Genomic DNA, 14,530 nt, shown 5'->3' with positions numbered 1-14,530 from the left:
GGCAGGGCTGAGGTTCCCCTGTGTTTCCAGGACTCCCCTCCTCAGCTTTGTAACCCCCCACCAGCTTTCCCCCAGCAGCCCCCAACTGGGCAGGGTCCCAGCCCCGTGTTGTGTTGGCTGCTGGGATACAAAGGGTTAATGGCCACCGGGTGTTGCATTTGGGGGGACACCGGCTAGCTCCTCCCTCCCCGTGCAGTACCCTTGCACAAGAGGTGAGGAGGGGCTGGGGTGCTATCTTCACCCCAGCATCTCAGCAGAGGGCAAAGGTCACCAGGACCCGATCCTGCCCTGATCTGACCTGATCTCCCAGCCGGGGTGTGGGTGACGCTGGCACTACCCGGCATGCCCACCGGACGGCGCCAGGGAGCTGACACACACCCTGCAGCAGAAGGGGCGAGGTGTGCACACGTGTCTGTGTGGCGTGTGCATGGACATATCCTCCACATGCATGATTTAAATGCAGCCCCCTGGCTTGGGGCCCTGACCTGTGACCTCGGAGCACCCTGGAGCATAGCCTGTGGGCTCTGCGATGGCCTCAGCCAGGGTCCCAAAGGAGCAGAGCTCAGGACCCCGGGGGGGGGGGGGGGGGCGGGGGTGCAGAATGCAGCCAGCCAGGCCTCCCCTTGGCTGAAATGCAGCCATCTCTGGGGAGCAGCCCAGTGACTTGCGTGTGTCGGAGGTGGTGTGAGGCCCCGGGGTGAGGTCAGCGCTGTGGGTTTCGGCCTGGATGAGGCCATGAGGAGCACAGGTGTGTGTTCGGAGGTGGGCGGTTCAGACCGCCAAGGTGCCTGGCTAGCTGTGGTACTGTGTGGCACTGGGGGAGGTTGTGGGGAGATGCATTGTGTGTGCACATGTGTATGCATGTGTCCCAGGCGGGGGAGGGCTCCTCTCCTGCTCTGCTGGTGCCCCCCACCCCAGCTGTGCCAGTGCCCCTCACTCCTGACCCACAGGCCCCCCCATCTGCAATCCCCCCATCCCAGCCGTGCTGGTGCCCCTCACTGCCGATCCACAGCCCCCCCACATCTACAATCCCCCCACCCCAGCTGTGCCGGAGCCCCTCACTTCTGCCCGCAGCCCCTCACTTCTGCCCGCAGCCCCCTTCTCATCCCCCTACAGCTGTGGGGAGCTGGACCCACCTTCTCTGCTTTACACCCCCCTGCCCCTTCCCTTGCAATGGGGCCTGTTCCTGCAATGCTCCCTTCAATCCAAATCCCCCCTGGGTGCCCAGGGGCTGTGCCCAGGGGTGCCTGGATATTGGACAGCTCCTGCCTGGGCTGGGCTGGGCAGGGCTGGGCTGGGGCTGGGCTGGCTGCAGCTGTCTGGGGAGGAGGGCTCTGACAAGCTCCTCCCTGCAAGGCTGGACATGCCGTTGCCTTTAAGCCGGGCAGATGCCTGCACACCCATGCTGGCCACCGCCTGCCCGGGCAGCAGGTGCACGGGGCGCTGGGGACCCGCTCCGGGCACCGGGGCCCACCATGCTGCCTGCCTGGCTGCTCCCACTGTGCTGCCTGGTCCTGCCCTTGGGCTGTGCCAGCCCCTGCCCTGGGGGCTGCAGGTGTTTCGGGACCCTCCAGCTCCAGTGCCTGGAGCCCAGTGGCCTCCGCAGCCTGGCAGAGCTGGCAGGGACGGAGAACTTCACCGATGTGTGAGTACCTCGGGGGCGCGGGGGAGGCGGGCCAGGTGGGGAGTTGGAGATCAGAAGGGCGTGGGAGTCCCCAGAGTGGAGTCACATCCAGCCTCCCCTGGTCTGTGCCCCCTGCTCTGCTCCTTCCCCAGGGGCCATATTGCCGGCAGTGGAGGGGCACCCTCAGCTAGGCTTGGGCCCTGGGGGGTGGGCTGCCGTCATCCCCAGCCTCCTTGGAGCCATGGGAGCAGCCCCATGCCCAGGCGTTGTGCTCAGGGTTGCTTCTGCTCCTTGCCCCCCACCCTGCATCCACCCTGGGCAAAGCCAGTGATGGGCAGGGCAGGGCAGGGCAGGGCTGGTAGGGGGGGAGCTGGCCGTGGGAGCCAGCCCCCCTTCCCGCTGCAGCTCCCAGCACCCCCAGGCATGTGGCCACCACCAGCCCCTTGTGCCCTGGGGGACAGACATGGTAGGGGGGAGGCTGGCAGCCCGGACGCCTGGGGTCTGCTCCCAGCTCTGGGAGGGGTGCAAGGTCTATGGGAGACTGGACACTTGGGTTCCTTTGCTGGCTTTGGGCCCTTGAGTCCCATCCCCAGCTGCCAGCTCCCCTTGGCTGGGGCCATGCCTCGGTTTCCCTCTCTGGGGTGGGGCTGAACCTGGCGGGCGCTGCCAGGCCTTTGTTGCGCAGCGGCTGGGAGGGGCAGGGCACCTCCAGAGAGGGCTCCTCTGCCTGCCCCACATGCGGGCGGCTTTGTGTGCTGCATTTATGGTCTCTCCTGGGCCCCACGCATCCAGGCCAGGGTACGTCCCTTTTACCCCAGGCAGCTGTCACCCCCCAGCTCATCCCACCCAAGGGGCTGCGGTGCCACGCAGAACAGGAGCAAGGCCCTGAGATCCATGCCCAGGACTCACCCTCCAGCATCGAGATGCAGCTGCCCCACCCTGCCCGGGCACGGGGATGGAGGCTGGGTGGGGCAGGGGCTCCCAGGCAAAACCCAGAGCCCAGCCTCTGAGATGGAGCCCAGGAAAGTCGCCCCGGGCTGCAGGGTCCTGAGCCCATGGGGATTCGCATAGCCCTGGGGGATTGGGACCCTTCTCCCTTCCTCTGAGGTTTGTAGAAAGGTATTGAGCAGTTTCCCAATGCTGTTTGCATTGGGAAGAGTCATTCACCACCCCTGCAGCACAGCCTGGTGCCCGAACATGGGGGCAGGCAGTGGGGACAGTGCTGGATTCAAGGCTGGGACATCTTGGGGTGGGGGGTCCAGGGAGCAAGGGAATTGCTATTTGTGGGCCACAGGCAAAGGGGGAATCCAGCCACGGGACATGGATCACTGTGGAGTGGCCCCAGACCAGTGCCCAGCGCCCAGCACAGCCCCACTGGCAAAGTGCCCTAATGCAGCCCCAAGCCGGTTTTGGGGGAAACTGAGGCACCATGGGCCTCCACCCCAGTGAGAGCAGGGGACAGATGCTCCATCCAGGCCTGGAGCAGCTGGGAGGAGTGGGATAATGAGGGAAGAGGCCCCTTTATGGCCCCATCCATCAGCCCCCAGCGCTGCCTGCCTCCTGTCACCCTGCCCGGGGCCCGATCCTGCTCACGGCCTTGCTGCTCCCCAGGGTCATCGAGAACCAGAGAGCACTGAGCCGCCTGACACTGGCCGACATCAAGGCCTTCCGGGAGCTGAAGAACCTGTGAGTATCCCTGGTGCGTCACACGTGCATGTGCAAGGGGGCGGGTTGGGGGAAGATCCCCTGTCCCAATACACCTCCCCCAGGAAGCCTGCAGAGACTGGGGGAGGCAAAGGGAGATGCAACTCCTGGGAACCAGCCCCCGGGGCTATTGAGAGCCGCCTCGAGGCTGCTCCAGCTGGTGCTCGGGTCTCTCCCATGCACTCTGCTCTGGGACCCCCCAGGCTCCCTGAATTGCCCCTTCCGTGATGCTGGGTTGGGGGTCGCGGCCTCCCCTTGCTCATGGTGGTCCCTCTGCCTTGCAGCACCATCGCTGGCTCGGGGCTGCACTCCATCACTGAGGACGCCTTCCATGCCACCCCCAAGCTCAGCTACCTGTGAGTCCCAGGGGCTAAGATGGGGCCTGTCCTGCCTCCGTCTGTGCATCGCGGGTACCGGCCTCCCCCTCCCCCTGCGTCGTGGGGTGAGGGATTGATCGGGCACAGCTGTCCCTGCGCTGGAGAGCAATGCCGGCTGCAAAACTCAATCTACCAGCAGCTGGGGCTTGGGGGGGGTGAGGCAGCTCTGGGGAAAGTGCTGCTCTGAGCTGGAGCAAGGCGTAGGTGCCCCCAGCGATGCTCCCTGCCCAGCTTGCTGGGGGCAGATCATGCTCCCCTTTTGCCCTTCTGTAAGTGCCCCCTTCTCTGGGGTGTTTGTAGCCGTGTGGATGGTGCAGGGGAGCATGGGGTTGGGGGGGTGAGAGACACCCCAGATGGTGGACAGGGCTGGGGTCCTTGCAGGTGCTCTGGCACTCCATCTCCCTGTGCCTCAGTTTCCCCTCCTGGGGCAATGGGGTTGCAGCCTTGCCGAGGCTGGGTAAGAGCGGGGCTGGGGCCACCCTGGATGGGTTGCTTCTGCTCCATGGATCTTTCTGTGCCCCCGGCAGGAACCTCTCGTCCAACGCACTGGCATCGCTGTCCTGGAAAACCTTCCACCACCTGCCACTGCAGGAGCTGTGAGTACCCGTGGGTACTGCCAAGGTCTGGCCCAGCCTGGAAAGGGCCCTGGCCGCATCGGAGCAGGGACTAGGCGTGATCCCAGGGCTGGGGTGATCGTGGGATGGGCAGAGTGGGTGGATCCCACCCCACCACCCCAGAGTCCCGCTCCCTGACCTCTGTCCCCATGCAGGGTGCTCATGGGGAACCCCTTCCAGTGCTCCTGCGACCTGCTGTGGCTGCAGCTGTGGCAGCGAAGTGGCCAGGCCGGGCTGGGGAACCAGTCGCTGAGCTGCTGGGCGGACAACTTGGAGGTCCCGCTGGCTGAGCTGCACGTCTCAGACTGCGGTACGCAAGCCCTGCCCTGAAACCTGGAGTGTGTATGCATGTGCATGTGCATGTGTGTGAATGCATGTGCATACGTGAATGTCCATGTGTGTGCATGTGTGTGTGCATGCGCGTATGTGTGAGTATGTGCATGCATGTGCACGTGTGTGCATGCACATGTGTGTGCATGTGTGTGTGTGCATGTGCACGTGTGTGCAGGCATGCATGTGCATATATGTGCATGCACAAGTACATTGGTGTGCGTGTATGTTCTCTCTGTGCAAGTGCATGTGCAATTGCATGTATGCATATATGTACGCATGTGTGTGTGTTCTGTCTGTACATGTGTATGCGTGTGTGTATACACAAGTGCATGTGTGCGTATGCACAAGCGCATGCATGCCCATGTGCGTTTTTGTGTGCATGTGTGTGTACACACATGCAAGGGGTGCTGTGCCCGCCCTGAGGCAACGTGTCTCTGCCTGCCCCTGGGCAGAGCTACCACGGATCTGGATCGAGCACCACGACGTGCCGGTGCAGCAGGGCGAGAGTGTAAACCTGACGTGCCACATCCTGGGTGACCCGGCAGCCACCGGTGCTTGGATCGTGCCTGACGTGGGCCCTGAACTGCCTGTCATCGTCCAGGCAAGCGGGGCCTCAGTTTCTCTCCCTTGCACAGCTCCCCTTCCCAGGGCGGGCGGCTGGAAAGCAACCCCCGACCCCTGGGAGTGCCAGGTCCGACCTCCTTGTCCCTGGAGGCCTCTCAGCCTTCTTGTCCTGACCTTGAGGCCTCATGACCTGCAGCCTCCTCTTTGTGCCGGAGGCCAGGGGAGGTTTGCTTGGTCGTTGTGGGTGGGGGGAGGGAGGGAGGGGGGTTGACCGTATGCTGCCTGCTGGGGCAGTCCCAGTGCCTCTCACCCTCCTGTTCTCCATTAAACCCCTCTGTCCCCAGCTGCTCCATCCTGCCTCGTTGGTTCAGGTGCAATTGCAGCCCCGCAGACAGTCCTAGCCCCCACACTGTTCCCAGTGAGGGGTGATTCTCCCCCAGCCCTGGGTGTGTATGGCCTGGCAAGACTGCTGGCAGGGGGGGTGCCCAGCCCTGCTTTTCTCTGCCCACTGCTGGGGTCTCAGGCCGGGCCTGTCCCTGCAGGTGTCAGCCTCGGAGGTCTCCCTGCAGATCCACAATGTCTCGTCTGCCTTCAACCGCAAGGACGTGACCTGCTGGGCCGAGAACGGGGTGGGCCGCACCGAGGAAGCCGTGCAGCTCAACGTTACCTGTGAGCCCTGCGCAGGTGGCCAGGGGGGCGGGAGAGCGGGGCACAATGGGTGTGGGGCTAGCAAAGGGCTCTGCCACTGCCTGCCCATGGGGGTCTTGGTTATGTCATTTAGCAGCCCCGAGCAGCTTCACAGCAGCCCCTTGCATTCCCATGTAGACCCAGGCGCCTGGGAATGTGCATGTGTGAGTGTGTGTGTAGTGTATGCATATGGGTGCATACGTGTTTACAGGTGCACGAACATGCATGTGAATGTATACATGTTTACAGGCTCGTAGACGTGTGGGTGTGCATAGGTGTGCATTCATGGGTTGAGCATGTGTGCATGGGCATGTGTGCTTGCGTGTGGATGAGTACGTGTTTATGGGTGCACAAACATGCGTGTGGATGCATACATGTTTACAGGCTCATGAACATGTGTGTGAGTGGGCATTCATGGGTGTGAGCATGTGTGCACGGGTTTGTGTGGATGTAAACGTGTTCATGGGTGCACAAACGTGCATGTGGATGTGCATGTGTTTACAGGTGTGTGGATATGCATGTGGCTGTGAGTGTGCATAGGTGTACATTCATGGGTGTGAATGTGCATACATGGGTTTATGGGCATCCACACACATGCACATATGTTTACAGGTGCACAAACGTGTGTGGATGCACATGTGTTTACAGGTGCACAAACGTGTGTGGGCATGCATAGGTATGTATTCATAGGTGTGAGCATGCATGTGGGTGTATATGTGTTTATGGGTGTACATATGTGCGTGTGAGCATGCATGTAGGGGTGCATATATGAGCGTGTGTGTGTGTTTGCAGGTGTGGGGGTGCATGTGTGTGTGTGAACCCACGGGTGTGCAAGGCAGCACAGGTCCAGCTCCAGCTCCGAACCCTAGGGACAGGCCCCCCGGTTCCAGCCCCTGCTCCCAGCGGGAGGGCCAGGTGGGGGGCTGCCCCTGGCCCCCTGCCCCATGCTCCCACTGCCCCGCAGTCCCGGCCGTGATCCTGGACCTGCAGGACGCCATCGCGCAGCACTTCTGGTGCATTCCCTTCTCGGTGGACGGGAACCCAGCGCCCAGCATCCGGTGGCTGTTCAATGGCTCGGCGCTGCCTGAAGGGCCCTACATCCACACGCGCATTGTGGAGGCTGAGCTCAACTCCACCGTGCTGCATGGCTGCCTGCACCTCAACCGCCCCACACACGTCAACAACGGCAACTACACGCTGCTCGTGCGCAACCCGCTGGGCACCGATGCCCGCACCATCTACGGGCGCTTCATGGACAACCCCTTCAGCTTCAACCCCGAGGAGCCCATCCCAGGTGCCTGCCCTGGGAGCCGAGGGTATTAGGACACTTCTGGGACTCAGTTTCCCCTCCTGCCTCTGCTATCAGGAGCCCTCGGGGAATGGGGAGCTGGAGAATCACTCATACCTCTGACCCTATTGGGGGCAGGGGGTGATGGGGGGATGGGATACCCCCACGCCACTCTGGGCAGCGAGTCCAGGCAGTGGGGAACCCGCTCTCATTTGATCCATGTTGTGGGGGGACAGAGGGGTGAGATGGGAGTGAGAGGGGCTCTGATGTGGATTGGGGGGCAAGTGGGGTCCTGGGGCTGGTGAGTAACATTGCTTCTCCTTTCCCCTCCCCAACGCCTGCAGTGTCGCTGTCTCCCATAGGTGAGTCTTGACCGCGGGGCTGCTTTCCACGCCCCCTGCACCTGCAGAGGGACCCCAGGCCATGTGCACAAGCCCAGCCCTGGATCGAGTCAGGGGAGGGGTGGGGGTCACTGGGATCTCTGCTCCACAACTGGAATGCGGGGTCTGTACCCCATTACCAGCCCCCCAAACCGTCATGGCGGGGGGGGAGCTGTGCCTCCTGGGCTAATGCTGCCTGTCTTGCTTCTCTCCAGGCCACGGGAACAGCACCCAGGAGGGGCCGGTGGAGACAGCGGAGGAGCATGGCTTTGGGGTGAGGGGGAGCACAGAGGGCGTCTCTGCTGGGACAGGGCAAGCACCAGGCTCTGCTGCTTCCTGCCAGCTCAGCCTGCCCTGGGTGGGGAAACTGAGGCACGGGCCTGGCCTGTTTCCCTGCAGTGGGTCAGAGGCAGCATCAGGCCTGCCCTGACTCTGAACCCCGCCCCGGGAAGAGAACCCAGGAGTCCTGGCCTTTGGTCTGTGCTGTCTCTCCCTGGGAGGGCCAGGTCTGGCATGGCCTCAGCCTCCATCCTAGCAGTGCCCAGGGTCCAGGCTGAGCCGTGTCCCCTCTCCAGGTCTCAGTGGCCGTGGCGCTGGCCGTCTTCGCCTGCGTCTTCCTATCCATCATGCTCATTGTGCTCAACAAGTGTGGGCGACACTCCAAGTTCGGCATCAGTCGTAAGTCCCTGACACGGGGCCTTGAACCTGCCGCCTGGCTCCATGCAAGTCCCCCACCCTGGAGGAGCTGGCCCTGTGTCTGCAGGGGGTAAACCTGCTGGTGGGGGGTGGTTGCTTCTATGCATGCCCTGAGGTCCAAGGGGGGCTGTGTCTGTGGATGTGTCACCCCCGACTGCTCCCAGCGCTTGCCCGGGCCCCGATCCTGCCTGCAGGGAGCAAGGGAGCCTGGAGCTGGAGCAATGGGGAAGAGGGGCAATGCAGGGCCCCGGGTCCGAGAATCCCCCCTCTTCCCACCCCCCCGCAGCCATGTGACAAGCAAGGCAGGCGGCAGCTGCTAATTCACTCCTGGAACAGATTCAGCCTTTAAATGGGTTTGATCGGCCTGGCTCCCCCCGGGGCCGGGCTGGGACTGGGAGTGGGGAGGGAAGGGAGGTGCTTGCTGCTCCGTGGGTGCATCACGGCACCTGGGCCCCAACCCCTCGGGGCTTTCATGAGCTTCATTCACCTTCCCCATCCCCACATCAATGCCAACACCAGCTCCTAGAGCTGGGGGGGCTGCACCCCCCCAGATCAGGGCCACGGGGTGGGAGGGCATCCCTGCCCACCTGGGTTCATGGCATGGGCTCCTGCCTGCTTGGGGTCATGGCATGGGATTGTGACATCTCTCCTCCCCACCCCACCATGGCAGGCTCAGCCGTGCTGGCACAGGAGGACGATGTAGCCATGTCCCTGCACTTCATGAACCTGGGCAGCAGCCCGCTGTCCTCGGCGGAGAGCAAACTGGATGGGGTGAAAGCCAGCGTCATCGAGAACCCCCAGTACTTCTGTGACACCTGTAAGGGGCAGGGCAGGGTGGGTTTAGGAGCTCCCTGGGGTGTTTCGGGGGGCTGGGAGATGCCCTGGGGTCTTCCAGGGGGTCCTGGTAGGAGCTGGGGGTGGGAGGTGTCTAGGGGGGTTTGGCTGAGATGGAGTGGGTGGGGAGGCTCTGCCCCGGCCCAGTCCCCTTCCCTGCGGTTCCCACTGAACCCCTTGGCCCCAGAGCGACACCTGCATCCGGATCCACCCCTGTTCAGCTGGACCCGGCCAGGGCAGGAGTCCCCCTACCCCCCGAGACCAGGGGCAGGGCAGGGCAGGGCTCACGGCCCCTGTCCGGCAGGTGTCCACCACATCAAGCGGCGGGACATCGTGCTGAAGTGGGAGCTGGGCGAGGGCGCCTTCGGGAAAGTTTTCTTGGCCGAATGCTACAACCTCATTCCCGACCAGGAGAAGATGCTTGTGGCCGTCAAGGTAACCCCCAGCCCTTTCTTCCCTGCTCCACAGCTAGAGTCTCCAGGGCAGGGGACTCCCTCCCAACAACTAGGGCTCCTCTCCGGGGAATCCCCACCAGCAATATAGGGCTTATGACACATGACTGATTTCCCCTGGCAGGTGTGCATGCTCATATACAGGCGCGTACACAAACACCCCGCTGGGCCCTGTCCAAGCCTGTGGGAGAGTCAGCACCCAGCCCTCCCAGCCTTGGTTTGCAGAGATCTCCTGATTATGGCAGCAGTGGGAGCTCTTCTCCATTGTGCCTGGAGCTGCACGGGTGTCCCCTGTCCCCCCCAGACCTCGCAGCTGCATGCACAGATGACAGCATGAGCTTGTTCCCAGGGACTTGCCCCAGGCAGTCAGTGTGGCCCCCTCACCCTTTGCACCCCATGCCCAGCAGGGGCAGGGGCAGGGGCAGGGGCAGGCGGCCTGGCCTGCCCCCTTGCCCCCTCCAGCCCCAGGGGTGCATTGCCTTGCATTTCCCCCCTGCCAGGCGCTAAAGGAAGCCACGGAGAGCGCCCGGCTGGACTTCCAGCGTGAGGCAGAGCTACTGACGGTGCTGCAGCACGAGCACATCGTGCGCTTCTACGGCGTGTGCACAGACGACGAGCCCCTCATCATGGTCTTCGAGTACATGAAGCACGGCGACCTCAACCGCTTCCTCAGGTGAGGGCCGGGGGCGAGATCTGACCCACCCGGGCCTGATCCGTGCCCCAGCCTGGCTCAGAGCTCCTTGGGGCTGTAGCAGGGGGGCATGAGCTAGTCTGCTGGAGCCAACCTGAAACCCTGGAAGGGCAAACACGACCTCTTTGAGGCTTTTTTAACCCCTCCCCAAATCCCAGCCCTGTGCACACGTGTGCACACATTTGCACGCTCTCTGCCCCACATGGAGACCCACTCCTCTTGCTGCTTCCCCCGGCCGCTGCTGGCATGCCCTCCCCACCGCTCCATTACTGGCGCGGCTCAGACAGCCTCCCTGCTAATGCGGCCCTCCTTGCAATATTGATTAGATTAGCTGTCTGAGAGGCTGGCAGTGAGGGAGATTGCCCATCAGTTGCAATAAGCAGAGACTCTTCGATGGGCCCCCCAGGCATTGCTGCGAGACGGGGGGCTGCCGGGCGGCCACGGGCCGAGCGTGGAGACGCGGCTAAGATTATGATGGTGATGAGACCTGGCGTAAATGGCTCCGCGCCCTCTGCTGTCAGCACCGCTTGGCATCAAAGCAGGCGTGTGGCCTTGCGGAAAGCCACGGATGGACTTACACGTGTGGCTGGGGGAGGCTGTTGAGGTCTGGGAGGTGTCGGGTGTGTTCAGAGGGTTCGAACTGCATTTGGTGCCCCTCTGGAGCCATGTTTGGTGCCCCCCCTGCCCCTGTCCATGCAGATATCTGGTCTCAGTGGCACGTGGAGCAGTCTTGGGGCTGCTCTTGACTGCTGGGCAAAGAGGATCGGGACCCTGCCACCCTGCCCAGTGTGAAGGACAGGGCATGAAGCCTTTATGCCACCCCTGCTCTGGGCATAGGAGCTATTTCCCTGCACAGAAGGGCCCGAGAGGGCACTGGGGATGCCGGGTCACTCTCCAGACCTCACCCCTGCCCTGCCATGCCCTGTCCAGGTCCCACGGGCCAGATGCCAAGATCCTGGATAACGGGAATGGGCAGCCATTCGGGCAGCTGACGCTGAGCCACATGCTGCAGATCGCCACGCAGATCGCCTCGGGCATGGTGTACCTGGCCTCCCTGCACTTCGTGCACCGTGACCTGGCCACCCGCAACTGCCTGGTGGGCCATGGCATGGTGGTGAAGATCGGGGACTTCGGCATGTCCCGGGATATCTACAGCACTGACTACTACCGAGTGAGCACGGCAGGCGTGTGTGTGCATCCTCCAGGTCCCCTTGTAGTGTTGTGCCCATAGAAAATAACTGCTCACTACTGCTAGCTAGGGGAGGGCTGGTCTCTGGGCAGGATAACAGCTCAGTACTGAGGGAGTAGTTGCTCTCTAGGCAGGATGCCTGCTCACTACTGCTGCCATCTAAGGGAGTAGCTGGTCAATAGGCAGGATAACAGCTCACTACTGCTGCCATCCAGGGGAGTGGTTGGTCTCTAGGCAGGATAACAGCTCACTACTGCTGCCAGCTAGGAGGGGCAAGAAAACAACTTCCCAAACCTGCTGGCCGATGCAGTCTCTGGAGCTCCCTTTTGAACTTTCCCGTTGGCAGGTCCTTTGCTGGGTGCCCGGGAGGCTCGTCCTTCTTCCCTCCTCTAATCCTGTTCCCTTCCGGGCTGGGCGGCGTGGCAGCTTGCCCACTCGCCTGGGGTGGGGGCGGGAGTCCGGGGCAGCAGGGGCTGGAGCCATCCATCTCCATCCATCTCTGGGAGGGCCCTGGTGGGAGCGGTATGGTGACAGCCGGGGGCTCCGGGGGCTGCTTGCAATTTTCCCTTTTAGCTCCCGCCCCACCCCAGCCCCGTATTCATATTTAATGGGGCCTGGCAAGGCAAGGGGGAGGCAGAGCACTTAGCGCAGGTGGGGCGGGGGGAGCAGGGAGGGGGTGGGGTGTGCATGTGGCGTCTCCGGGCCCGATTCTGCTTGCCTGGCACAAGCCAGGGGCAGAAGGGGCTCTCCTCCGTCTCTCACTTCTCCTTCTCTCTCCTTTTCTCTCCCTTTTATCATTGTCATCGCCTCGGCAGGTGGGGGGCCGCACGATGCTGCCCATCCGGTGGATGCCCCCCGAAAGCATCCTCTACCGCAAGTTCACCACTGAGAGCGATATCTGGAGCTTCGGGGTGGTGCTCTGGGAGATCTTCACCTACGGGAAGCAGCCCTGGTACCAGCTCTCCAACACCGAGGTGTGGGGCTGGCGGGGGGCATAGGGAGAGCTGGGGGCCAAGAAGGTGGCTAAGGGAGCTGGGGGGTGCTGGCTCAGCCTCACGGGGCCCATCTGGGCTGTCCCTGAGGACTCGGACACCTGGGGTCTTCCTCCAGCTCTGGTAGCCGATGGAAACCAGGGCGCCTGGGTCCCACACCCAAAAGGGAGCAGCAGGCAGGGGTCGGGGGACCTGGGTTGGGACTGTCACTGCCAGGGGGCACTGAGCTCCTCAGGGGGCTGACCCCCCTGTGCTGAGCTGGGGGATGGCAGGAGAGGGGCAGTGGTCTCACCCCCCTCATCCCCCTGCCACTACTAGGCTATCGAGTGCATCACGCAGGGCCGGGAGCTGGAGCGCCCGCGGACCTGCCCCTCCGAGGTCTACGACATCATGCAGAGCTGCTGGCAGCGCGAGCCTCCCCAGCGCCAGAGCATGAAGGAGATCCACCGCCGGCTGCAAGCCCTGGTCAAGACGCCGCCTGTCTACCTGGACATCCTGGGCTAGCAGCCAAGAGGCCACGGCTGCTGCCGGGGGAGCTCCCACTGCTCCCTCGGACCCGGCGCAGCCCGGGATGGGGATGCCTAAATTGCTGTGAGCCTGTGACGGATGGATGGATGGAGGCTTCCTGCTGCCGGGTGCCTGCCCCAGCCCTGCTCACCTTTCCCTGTCCCTGGCTGGGGGCTGCCTGGACGTCAACCCCCACCTTACTCTGCATCTGGGGCCACCAGATGCTGCTTGTGTTTCAGAGCGGGCCAGACTCTTGCTTTACCCGATCAGAGGTTGGCCGATAGGGTTGATGGGGCGGGGGGGTGGATGGGGCTGTCCCACAGTCCCCGTATGTTTCTAAACCTATTTATTCTTGTAAGCACTAGATCATTGCTATAGGGGCTTTTCAGGGCGGGGTGGGGGGCACCTGATTGTACAGAACCAGAGACTCATGGCAGCCGGGGGGGCTGCACCATCTTGCACCGCAGCCATAGAGCATCCATTGCACCCATGAAGGGTTTGAGGGGGCCATGGCTCCCATCCTTCCCACCTGCAAGGTCCAGTTGGGGTCTCCTGGGGGCCAAGGGGGCTGGTCTGCAGCAAGGGGAGACCTCACCATGGCAGGAGCTGGCACTGGGCAGAGGTGATGGAGGTGGCTCTGGGCTTACGCAATGGGCCCGATTCTGCTTGTGCTGCAGCGATGCCTGGTTCAACCCTGTCTGCATGGGGCTAGCAGCAGCTGGGACCTCCCTGTCAATGGGCCTCCTTGCACAAGCACAGCTGCTGGGGCCACGTGCGCCTGTGGCTTTGCACAGGGACCTGCTGAGAAATAAAACCTCTGCCCAAGTCCCTCGGTTGGAGCTGGGTTTGTCAGGTGCCACCAGGCTGGGGTGGGGGCCTGGAGCCATGGTGGGCTCCTGCCCTGTTCTTGCTTGGTGTGGATCCCAGAGCCAAGACACCAGGGGAAGGTCCTGTAGTTGCCTGCGGACCTGCCAGCCCCGAGTCAGCTACCTGGGGCATGCAGTGATGCTGAGAGAGTCTGCAAAACTTTGGGAAGGAAAAAGCAAGCTCTGTCCCCAGCCGGTTGGTGCCTCCCCTCCCACCACCTTGCCTTGCCCTGTTCCCGGCCGAGACCTGCCCTTCACTGAAGCTGGGTGACCGTGACCACGCTCTGGGACACGTCAGGACCTTGCTTCTGTCTCTGCCACCGGCAAGGCAGGAACACATGTGCCCTTCATTGAATCAGAGGCCTTATCGCCTGCCCCGCAGCGTCCCCATAATCACATCTGCTGGCATGGGCCTGCTCTACCACTAATGTTCGAGCCTCGGGTCTGCCCATAATGGAGTTGAATGGATTGCATCTGGGTAATTAGCCACGGCCGCCTGGGTCCCAGCCCATGCTTTGTCACTCGCCCCTGCCGGAGATAAGAGAGAGGCACTACAGAGATGGCAGGCTGTCGTGGCCGGACCCGAGGGCATGTCCAAGGTGTGTTGGACCTGGGGCTGGAGGCAGTAGCCCGAACCTGCCATCCTGCCCTCCCTGGGGGGTTTCCTGAGTGGAGAAACTGAGGCAGGGTGGAGAGCTGGCTGCACGGCTGCAACTTTGCAAACCCGAGCCC

The 14,530-nt window shown here is 63.0% G+C and overlaps 1 protein-coding gene across 1 annotated transcript; it reads left to right on the top strand.

Moving 5' to 3' along the window:
- The first annotated feature begins 1,388 nt into the window (after nucleotides 1-1,388).
- On the top strand, nucleotides 1,389-13,741 carry NTRK1 (neurotrophic receptor tyrosine kinase 1). Its single transcript, XM_090051454.1, has 17 exons — nucleotides 1,389-1,645; nucleotides 3,236-3,310; nucleotides 3,613-3,684; nucleotides 4,233-4,301; nucleotides 4,475-4,629; nucleotides 5,105-5,253; nucleotides 5,759-5,885; nucleotides 6,868-7,197; nucleotides 7,536-7,553; nucleotides 7,787-7,845; nucleotides 8,147-8,249; nucleotides 8,938-9,084; nucleotides 9,406-9,536; nucleotides 10,054-10,226; nucleotides 11,175-11,415; nucleotides 12,249-12,407; nucleotides 12,744-13,741. Exons 1-17 carry the CDS (start codon nucleotides 1,389-1,391, stop codon nucleotides 12,927-12,929), a joined length of 2,451 nt encoding a protein of 816 aa, XP_089907580.1. The 3' UTR covers nucleotides 12,930-13,741.
- Nucleotides 13,742-14,530: the final 789 nt, after the last annotated feature.

This window comes from Crocodylus siamensis, chromosome 6, assembly GCF_052110815.1.
Source record: "Crocodylus siamensis isolate JL-2025a chromosome 6, ASM5211081v1, whole genome shotgun sequence".
Classification (NCBI taxonomy): domain Eukaryota; kingdom Metazoa; phylum Chordata; order Crocodylia; family Crocodylidae; genus Crocodylus; species Crocodylus siamensis.
The sequence above is the reverse complement of the archived record's forward strand: the minus strand, read 5'-3'. Positions and strand labels throughout refer to the sequence as shown.

Bases quoted from the DNA above. Each gene is read 5' to 3' on its own strand.
- NTRK1 (XM_090051454.1), top strand. From the start codon at position 1,389: ATGCCTGCACACCCATGCTGGCCACCGCCTGCCCGGGCAGCAGGTGCA. The intron at 3,311-3,612 runs GTGAGTATCCCT...TCTGCCTTGCAG, and splicing joins TTCCGGGAGCTGAAGAACCT to CACCATCGCTGGCTCGGGGC. The intron at 3,685-4,232 runs GTGAGTCCCAGG...TGCCCCCGGCAG, and splicing joins ACCCCCAAGCTCAGCTACCT to GAACCTCTCGTCCAACGCAC.